An 11,034-nucleotide genomic window follows, 5' to 3' on the forward strand; every position below is an offset into this window, starting at 1 on the left:
TTAGAAAAGGGACACATGGCCAAAGAGCCTGCATTTCGGCAAAATTGTAATATTCTTTCACAACATGAATATTAGTACAAAACCGTATTATAATTATATATTAATACGAGTAATATTTAAAAACCTGTTATAATTCATAGAATGGCACGGTCATTCCCAGGAGCCGACATGCAAAGCAGAGTGTCCCCCCCCCCGTACCTGGGTTTGTGTTAGTCCCAGAGAGGCGGCCAGCTCGGCGCGCTCCGGTAACGCGAGGTACTGTGTTTGCTGGAACCGGTGGTTCAGTGCCTGAAGCTGCAAACTGGAATAAATTGTCCGAGGCTTGCGAATCTTCTTGCCTTTCCCGTTAAAGCGGATTTCCCCGTTTTCGATCACCGTCGTTTTCTGCTGCTCTGCAACAAAAGCAAGCAAAGTTATTATTCAAAACCACAGCGAGATGGTATTCATTTATTTGAATTTATTTGGCTCCGAATCAAAGTGTGTAAAAAAATGTATTTAAAAAATAAATCCAAACTGGTAAACGTTGACATCTCCCGTTGCCGTTAAGCGCCGTGGTATAGCCACAATCCTCAAACGCTGTCATATTTAGGATATTGCTGGTAATGACATGTCAATTAAATGCTAATTACAACATTCGAGGCGTGCGGGCTGCCTAATTTCCACGTGTACTTGGTGAGGATTGCACGGTCGTGGTGATCACACCCCGGGCATTAAAACAGGGTTCTTTTCGGGGGGGGAGAGATCTGTGCGGGAACAGCAATACAAGGAAGAAGAGGTAAACGGCTGGATGTCGAATTAATCCGGTGCCATTTACGCACGGTTTTCTTCGATGTTGCCTTTTCGGTCCCTTGCGTCCGAAACGCAGTGGCCCGTGGTGCAGTGGCTCGGACACGACCCAAACGCGGGCAGGGAGAAAATACGGTTCGATCCCCATCGTGGGCCACTAAACTGGCTAAAGCTGACGGGCGAGGGTTGGACCCGGCGCGGTGCGTTTCCCACTCGGCTGGTGAAAAGGGGTTCTCTTACCTGCGCCGTCTAACCTTGTCTGTCCTCCCGTGTTGTTGTGATACGATGGCAGGTACGGGCTGTGGTGCGCGTGGCTCACGTAGGGGTAAGGTAGCGACCGGTTGTAGGTGTTGGTCCCGGGGTACGGGGTATTGTCGTGCTGGTGGTGAGCGTGTGAGCCCGAGTGGAGACAGTGCAGCGGGTAGTGGCCGCCGGCCATCGACGGGGAGCTCTGCTGCGACTGCGACTGCTGCCCAAACTCCATGAAAGCAGACTTGGACGAGTCCTGAGCGTCCAGACCGTCAGCCATCGTAGTCATGGTCATCATCGAATTTTCTGCCTTGAGAGCACTCACCCCCCTCTCTCTCAAGACCAAATCGTTTTTTTTTCTCTCCCTCGCCGTGTTGTTGTCTCTCTCCCCCTCTCCGCCGCGAAACAGATATTGTCCTATTAACACCCGGGTTTTCCGCGAGCGTCTTTTTTTATTCCCCCTTCTCGTCCCGTGATATTCTCACCCGACGTATCGGTCGCTATGGGCTTAAGCTAAGGGAGAGATTTTAAGGTGGATTCTGTTAAAATTGAGCCCTCGCTTTCCAGACTTGATGCAGACACTACAAGTAAAATGGTTTGTCTCCAAAGGGCAGCGCCTTCCGATTGGTCATCCAACCCAACGTCATCAGTGCTCTGCGCTTCACGGAGACTTGAGCTGGAGTTAACCCACCTTACCAGCTCCCACCACAACTATGGGGGGAAATCATATATGGTGGGGAAAGACGCCTAATTCCTACAGACAAGCTTCACACGTGAAAGCAGCTCTTTCGGAATGGCCGAGTTGATTCTTGTTTTTTAACCCCAAACCCCCCAACATTACGCACGACGCGCAATATATAGTGCGCACTTTAATTTCCTTCCCAGCCTTTTCACATCTCCTATCTCTCTGGAATTAATTACACATGGGAAGCATCTCACCAAACACCCGCTGTTTTACGGATGTTAATAATCCTCTTTATATCAAACAGATTTTTATACCAAATGCCAAAAATATTTTTCGCTACAAAAATATTGATCTTTTACACGTTGTCAATCCTCCGTTAGAAGGATTACATTTTTTATTCCTCAAATCGTGGAATGAGCCCAATCGTATAAACTTAATTTTTCTACATTTATGACTCTCTATATATTTACACTATAGTGGAGTGATCTGTATAATTCCAGATCTGAAACAGGTGGAACTGCTTTGGAAATAAGAGAAAATAGATCCATGCAGCTCCACTGATTTTTTTGAATTTTATGTGCAAATTATGACTTTTGTGATTATTTTTTTCAAAAAGATTTAAAAAAACTTTTTTTGCAGTGTTGAATAAGCTTTGTTGTCTCAGCCCCTCTTTAACACCCCCCCTCCCCCGCTCTGATGGTAACATATATTATAACTTCTCAGGGTTTTTTTTTTGTGTGTGTGTAGGGCTACTGACCATATGATTACGGATCATCAGACAATTGAAAATACAGTGCGTGTGACACATCAAATAACAATATGCCCGAGGTACAATAGGTTATTTTGCACATAGGAGGGTGGATACAGAGATACACTGACAGTGTCTTTTATCCCTGTTGGTAATATGAGGCCTGACAGGGTCCTCGATATATGTAAATTATACAGTTTGCTCTCAGGGCTGCAATGCTCGATTCGCAAATAATATTATAATATAATATAATATATAATACTCAGGGATTCAGATCATGTTTTGCCGCAATGTACCATTCAGCTATTTCACTCCCAAAAAAACTAAAAAAAATAGGAGATGAAAAATAATTATGGCTGCAATCAGGTTTACGCAAACCTATTTGATTAGCGGCCACACTTTGCTCAAATTGCAGCTATAAAATTGAGAACAATTCGCCTGTAATGATTATGGACTGGATTTATTTTGGGAGGGTGGAATAAAAGTGGATATAGCATAAATTATCCCCTAATTACACGCCAGTGTCGCCTCAATTATCCTCTTATAAAAAAAATGGTTGTCTAAACGCAGCGTTTAGTTTCAATTTTCTCCCTTTTCTGGAAGAAGAACTTGGTACCTTGCTATTATCGTCAGCTACGGTTGTTATTTACTTTGTGGGATTTAAAAAGTGCACAACCCAGCCGGATAATCATTTTACAGCGGCGGACCGAGAGAGGAGGAACACACGAGGCTTGGATGTGAGCCGCAGGACTCTCCTGCTGGATTTGTCTTATATTCTTCGAGGCTGCAGGAATTATTATAATAATTCCCCCCAAAAAAGAATCCGGTTCTGTTTCTTCAGGTCGGTGCTGCAGGTAAGAACTTGTTTCGCGTCCTCCGTTGATGCAGATACATTTTTGTATTATTATTATTATGTATTTCCTCTGGTGACCCTGGTACAGCGTGGCCTTGCAGACCTCGCAGGAGTCTGCGCACCTCGGTCACCCCTCGGTGGTTTTACATAGTGGCCAATTCCCCCTGTCCGTGTTCCACTTGGACACGCAGAGGAGAAACCAGATCCGGCACCCTTTCTATAATCGCTGCCGTGAGAGCTATACACTACAAAGACACGCATGGCTCTGCAGCGGCGCTGGTTGCTCAAACCTGCGAAATGACACATCTCCATTCTTCAGATTTTGCAGCATCTCGTGTGTGTGTGTGTGTGTGTGTGTGTGTGTGTGCGTGCGTGTGTGCGTGTGTGTGTGTGTGCGTGCGCGCCACCGCAGGATTATTAAATTGCGGGACAGCAGTGCGTGTAATGTCACAGTGTTGGTGTCCCGCAGGCGTGTTTGGAGGCTTTTCCTATACATCTATATTAACTGATGTGGTGAAAGGACGGATTTGTTAGAGCAGAGAGAACATGACATATGCTCTCGACCTTGGTGCTTTTAGAAATGTTTAAGATGGAGCGCAGTGCAGGCTGACAACCGTGTCTAATTGCAAGGCAGTCGGATCAACCGTGGGCCTGCTACAGGATGTTATCAGTGGACAGAATTTATAAACGATCGTTTTGGTTTTTGGGTTGTTTTTTTTAAAGGAGCAAAAAAATCTATTCGGGGTCGTGCAAATTTTTTTTTAAAGTAAGAGGGTGAGACACTGAGACTTGTACGTTTCACCTGCTGCACCGCCACTCTGTGCCGTCAGAGTTCTCACAGCTTCATCATCCGGGAGAAAAAAACGATCTTATGTTTCATTTCGTCGACATGTCAGTCACCGGATGAACAGCGTTCAGCTGCAAATGTAGAAATCACTTTGTCCCTATAAGTAGATGATTGACCTTCAGCACAATCTATGACCGCGGTGGTTTAACAGAAGTGGTCTTTTATTTCCAGCTGTCTTATGAACGCTGATTAATGACTCTCTAAAATCACTCCAGTGTCCGACCGCTGTGGATGGATCAGGCCCGGAATTCCCCCCTCATATCCATTGTCAGGGGTGCACGAAAAACTGGGTGTATTTTGGGGTTTGCCGGTGTAACCTGAAGTTCTTATTGTGTTATAGTTAACACGTGGCGTGTCGGTTTGTGTATGGCACCTTCAACTGAATTGGAAATATCACTATACGCACGCGGTAGATTTGGGCACAAATTCTCAGGAGGCCAGTTGAAAGAGTGTAACTATAGTTCCCTCTCTCCTCCTCTCCTCCGAATGTGTGTCACTGGTTATTTTAACACCGCCCGTTTTTTTGTTCCCCCCTCCCCCCTTGTCTATCTGTTCCACATGTGTTAATCATCTCTGTGCGTTAACGCGGAGTTCTAGCCATCACACAGATCACGATTGTAAAGAGAGGCCGGGCGTTTTGCGGTCGGTCCCTCAAAACAGCCATTGACTGCATGGCTGGCATGGAAAGCCACCCGGAAACCCGCGGGCGACTGGGGACGCCGAGGCTTGTCTCTGCAGAGAGACAGAGAGAGAGAGAGAGAGAGAGAGAGAGAGAGAGACCGGGAGCAACTTAAACAACACGTCTCCCTTCTCCACAGCGCAAAGCCACTGGTGCGTCACAGACAGCCAGGCGTCAACGACTCTCCATCTCCGCCGCGCGAAGGGCGGGAAGTGGCGAAGGGAAGCGCAGATGCAATACCGCACAGCTGTCAGTAGAACACAGGTCATTGTGACTAGATTTAGAGCCCCCCCTTCCCCCCACCACCACACACACACACAAACACACACAACATAAGACCGAAATGATCAGCCTGTAATGCTCCAGCAGAACTTATATGTGCCCGAATGGTTGGCGCGCCGGTCTTTTACGCACATAAATTGCGCATAAAAGCCTTCGAACGCAAACCCCACTGATGCGAAGCACTGATGTGTTTTTGTCGTCAGAGCGTGCAACTACAGATAGAAAAAATTGTGTGGTTTGTCATAAAGACCCCCCCCCCCTGTTTACAATAAGTTTTGCATCATAAATTAGGATGCCATTATCTTCCCAGTAAATAGCGGAATTGGCATTTGCATGGCCCCCAGGTGCAGGGTCCTCAGATGGACCCGGTGTGTAGCCTGTTGGTATAGTGGAGCTAAATGACCACAAAAATAGGCAGAGGGCTGCACCGCGCTGGGTCTTCACCGCCTCTCATGGTCTAATGGATTTAATTTGGCACGACTGAGGCCGCGCTGGTCCCACTCAGGGCCCGTCTCCTAATTAAGGCTGCTTGTTTCTCTTGTCGCCCTCTCCTTCTGCGTGTTTAGGTCCACCTGAGTGATTGCATTGCTCGGTTTCCCGCACCAAGCCATGTGGGGGTTTTTTTGTGTATTTTTTTTTTAATTTTTTTTACATGTTTCCATTTGTCCCTGCAGGTGAAGGCCACGAAATGTGAAAATACAGTCATTTGGAGAAGTGTGAAAGTAGAATATGCATGCAAGTTCACATCAATCCACAATTCTCGCCACATTATTGTTAAGACGATAAACATCAAAAGGAGGGGGGGGGGGCATACTGTTTGATATGCTTATGATCTGCTGGATAGATCTATAACAAAAAGGAACTGTATTTTCAAAAAAAGTTGATGCGGATTTGATGTGGGTGACTTGTGAGTCCCGGGGGGCGCGCGTCGGTCCCCCCTTTTCCTCCTCTCTCGACTTAATACGCGACATTATTAGGTCTGACAGCACAGTGGTCGGTCTTGAAGGAGAGGATTTGGTCGGTGGATGACAGACAGGAAGGCCAGCAATCATGGGCTCCTTTTTTTATCAGAATGTACTGTTCGATGCCGTTTATCCCTGATGATAGAAAATTGCTCTGTTGCCAGGACGCTGCCGCCGAAATAGAGGGCAGGAGCAACATTTCCATTTTCCAGTTTGAAAGCCATTGAAATGAATTAGTCAAAATGAAAAAAAGAAAAAAAAGAAAGAAAACGGGGGGAGAAATGAGAAAGAATCCCCCGGTAAACAAAGGGGAGCAAACAAAGATACCATTTTTCCTTCGCCGAGAATCCACCCTCCTCATTTTTCCGATTTTTTTTTCTGCAGCAGTGAGGGTTTTTTTTTTTTTTTACTTCAACAGTTGCAAATCACATGCTTGGCTTCTAATGTAGTCCAAGGCCCGGGCCTACTTCAAAGACAATCATTTAGTTCCCAACCTCCTGGAATAATTACAGCGCCTTTTCATCTGTGGTGATACAGAGAAGAAGAGATGGAGAGATGGAGAGAGAGGAATTAAGAGAGAATACATGGCGACGAGCAGCGTGAAGAAAACTCCTGAACAAATGAACAGTAACACGTCACAGTGCAGAACAAAGATGAACACTGCATGCGTGACAAAATCTGGCTTCAATAAAAAAAAATTTAATAGAAAAACCTCAGTTTAGCGTTTAGACTATGCGTGTAATATATTCTCGTCATCATGCATTTTAGCTCCTTTTTCAAGATTTTAGCATCTATTATTATACGTATCAGCATTTATTGTTTTTTTTATCAATGTTTAGGTTTATTTAACAACACCATCATCATCACAATCATCACTTTATTCCCATGTAGAGGAAACTGGTAACCCTTGTATTTACTCACCATATAGTTTTAAAAATAGCCCTGGATAAAATTCTAAAAAATGAAGAATAAGATTTTTTTTAAACTATTACACAGAAATGTGCAGGGTGTTTTTGTTTTTCGTTTAAACGAGCATTCGAATGGATGAAGTAGTTTAGTCCTCTACTTGTGGTTGTGGTTTTTGGTGAATTAACAGTGCTTATGTGATCCTGTGGCGAGGCCATCACCAATGGGGGGGTGGGGGCGGTGGGGGGGGGGGGGGGGATGTTACCGTCTGTGTCCGAGCAGGCAGGTGCTTTAAAACCCTGCACAGGCGCAGGGGTGCGCGCCTCTGGTGCGCGCCACACGCTGCGTGGAGCCTGATGGATGTGGAAGTGACACGCGAAGCACTGGATTATGGTGAAACCCTGAAGAAAGTAAAGTATATATAGACCAAAAAACAATTTGCGGAGGGACATTAAATGTCCCACCACAACTGTGTCAGTTCCTTGCAGGAGCAATAATATTAATAATAATATGTAGAGTGGCAGCGTTAGAAAACGAATGGCACAGAAATAATAGCGTTTTTCGTTTGGACATTAGTAACACATGGTTTCTCAGTGCGGTGTGGCAACCCAATATTAATCTTAAAATTACAAGTTCAAGTGATAAAAAAAAGATTTTATTTATTTTGAACTCAGTTTGCGTTCCCATGTTTGACAACGTCCTGTAGGGTTCAACACAAATATCTTTTAAAAATGTTTTTGACAAGGCCAAGTGGATACAGACATGAGAGGTTGACACGAGCGAACAGGCAAAATCATTAAGACAATCTTAGGACACTTAAAATTTGGAGCATATGCAGAGTAAATAAACTCACATCTGAGCCATTAAACCCACCAAATGCTCCTAGAACTGCTTTAAAATGGAGAAACAGAAAAATATAAATTGTCATTAACGTGAAGGTTTGATCTTGCAAAGGAATGAACTTTGTAATTCATATGAATTGGGGGTTGGTGTTGGTGGGAATATCTTGTAGATATATCTCTCATGTAGGAAAGGTCTACACACACACACACACACACACACACACACACGTGTATCTCGATTGCACACAACAGCACAAACCATTCACAAACTATAGCGTGTTTGTGCTCCAACAGGAAAGTGTCCTGGCTCTCAGGAGTGAATGTTCCAGTGGAGGAAGTGGTGCACACACACACAATGGCCAACACTGACTGCAAAATAAAAGAGCTTGAAATTTAAGGAGCACAGTGTGAGCTGAGGTGGAAGAAAGAAAAAAAAAAAAAGTGGCTTAAGTAAGAAGAGAGTCACACCTGGTGCAACAGGCTACACGGTGGTGGACGAGCATCAGGCGCCGCTCGGGTTCTCATGGGCTGTGGGGTTGCAGGAGGAGGTTGTCAGGTGATAGCATGCGGACCTTTGTCTTGCCGCACCTTGAGACACTCCTACCTGAAACTGAGTTTCAGAGCGGGCTGCGTGGGTTTTGGTTTGGCTCCCGTGCCGTGTTAAAGTCGTCGTCTTGCGTGGTCACACAAAGTTTTGGGAAACAAAGTCAATGGTGTGTGTGAGCGTTAAGAGTGGCCCTGCACTTTCACACAGACTGTCGGTCCGCTATCAAACGTTAACATGTTGCGTCTTTGCTAGATTAATTTTGCAGTGGGGAGAGGAGGAGAGAAAGAGACAGTCCTCTTCTGACAGATGTCTAGTTATTGTAAAGTGCAAGACCTTAAAAAAATGACCTGTACTACACAAAAGGCTCCTTTGAGGATACATCAGATCACAAATAACCAATTATTATTATTTTTATCATTATTATTGTTGTGCAGTTTCTGTTTTGTCATTATCATTATAGTCATTTAATTTCCTATTTAAATCCTATATTTGGTATTATACTGCACCTAATCTTTAAAAAAACCCAATCTGGTAAAAACCACAATAAATTTTTTTTAAAAATTGGGGAGGAAAACATAATATTACAGAAATATTAATGTAGCGGTTAAAAAACAAACAAATATGAAGTCAGGAAGCGCCACAGAAACATAAAAATCCCCCAGATAACGTCACGGGAATCTACTGTACACCATGCTGCATGTAAACTGTCTGTTGTGTAGCGTCACAAATAAAAATCTGATTATAAAATGACCCATCTTTTTAAAAAAAACGTTTCCAAAAAAACAAACAAATGCACAAAATTTTAAAAAATAAAGTAAAAAATAAGCGATACCCTGTCATCGATGCGATGGCCTATTAGATTTTGTGACGTAATTGTTTCATATATGAAACGAATTCAAGAATCACCCTACACTTTGATAAATCAACATGGGGCTCAATAGTTACCGTTTGCATATCAGCTTTCAAACACATTCATACAAGCTCATGCTGTGAAACACTTATGAGCAGCTCGGCCCAGGGTGCTCCACAGATCACCAGCTCAGCTTAATGATTTGGCCTGGAGATCATGAATACAGCTGGCCTCATAATATCACAGCTATTAATTTTTGGACTGGAAAAGCCCTCAGAGCCTTTATTTTCATTTGCTCCGAACTGTCGGATTTAAGTGGAGAGATTTTTCCGTTTTTTTTAGGACTTTGTCCATTTTTGGTGGAGTGAAGGTAGCCAATTATTGTCATCATTGCCCTTGAAAATGCATTACGCCGCATCTGAGGGCTCACTCAATCAAAGAGACTGGAGGGGCGATTAACGGACGACTTCTGACCTTAATCCATCGCAAAGTCGCCCCCCGAAAGGGGGCCGGACGGCAATCAAACGCCTCGTCCCGCGAGCTCCACCTGGCAAACTTTCTTATCGCTGACACCTGACCTTGAGAGTCGTGACGGCAATTCTAGGCTTTGGTGACCTTGAACCTTGTCGTTTCGTCATCAGTGTTTGAAAATTGATTTTAGCACATTCGTTCCGAGTTTTTCCCCCTTTTTTTCCCCTTTTTTTTTTACAGTGAGTCAAACAGCGCAATTTCAGGTCCGGATCACTGCGTAATAAAAAAAATTAAAAAACAAAATGGTGTAAATTTCATAATTTAATTGGTGACACTTTACTTTAAATTCCCCTGTTTAGCATTTCCCAGCAGAATATTAACATTTTACACTTTTTATAACAACAATATCGAAGCCATAAGCAGATATTGGGACATTTTGAAGTGTTTATTAATGTACAGTATTAGTACTTTATATTATTACACTGTTTTACTATATTGCCATAAAAATATCTGTGAAGCAGCAGCCTCCACTGACCAGTGTCTACAGGAGGAGTTAGACTTGTTATTGATTAAAACTTATATCAGCTTACAATTACATTACAGTGTGTTAAAAAAATCATTTATTACCTGTTGATATACTGTTTATAGGGCTGACTACAGATGCTCAAAGTAAATTATTGTTGGATTAGAATACTTCAGATGATTTGAAATAAGAGAAAAAATCAAAAGTTGGCATAATGTGGTGCGTAAAGTGAATAAAAAATTAAAAAATGTTTCTAATGAAATGCGCTACCTGAGACGAGCGTGTGGTCATGAGTGCAGCCTCCTTAGTTGGGAAACTTGGGAGATAAGAAGGAGTCAGTCATTATGAGTGCGTGAATATACAAATGGTTTAATCTCAACGTCAAAGCAAATGGTGCCATGGTTTTGTTATATTTTTTCTTTTTTTGCGACAATAAATGCCTCTGAATAACTTTTGCTCTCTTTGTCTCCCTGTCCCCCCCCCCCCAGCTCGCCTCCATCCCCTTCTCTCCTCTTGGTCTCCCTCTTAATACCCACTCTTCGCCTCTCTCCCATTCCCCTCAACCCCGCTCCCCTCTCCCGAACCCCCCACACCCCCTCTCCCCCTTTTCCTCCCAATATAGGTACACCTCCACCCACTCTTGGCAGCTCCATCTCCTCCTCGCCCTCCCCCCTTTGTCTCTCCTCCCTCTCCCGGGTTGGTTTCCACAGCTGCGGTGAGTGAGGGGCAGATGACCGGAGAATTGGCCCCTGGGAGAGCGCTGAGCCATCCTGGTGCTATTAGGCTCGTGGCTAATAATAGGTG

At 44.1% G+C, this 11,034-nt stretch overlaps 1 protein-coding gene across 1 annotated transcript in view; it reads right to left on the bottom strand.

The window, feature by feature from the left end:
• dlx6a (distal-less homeobox 6a) overlaps positions 1-1,658 on the bottom strand; it is a 2,385-nt gene extending 727 nt beyond the window's left edge. Inside the window, exons 1-2 of the mRNA XM_035620390.2 lie at positions 1,027-1,658; positions 199-392 (exon numbers count right to left, since the gene is read on the bottom strand). Of these exons, the coding sequence (XP_035476283.1) occupies positions 199-392; positions 1,027-1,333 (501 nt within the window). The 5' untranslated portion in view covers positions 1,334-1,658. The remainder of the gene's footprint in view (positions 1-198; positions 393-1,026) is intronic.
• Positions 1,659-11,034: the final 9,376 nt, after the last annotated feature.

This window comes from Scophthalmus maximus, chromosome 22, assembly GCF_022379125.1.
Source record: "Scophthalmus maximus strain ysfricsl-2021 chromosome 22, ASM2237912v1, whole genome shotgun sequence".
Classification (NCBI taxonomy): Eukaryota; Metazoa; Chordata; class Actinopteri; order Pleuronectiformes; family Scophthalmidae; genus Scophthalmus; species Scophthalmus maximus.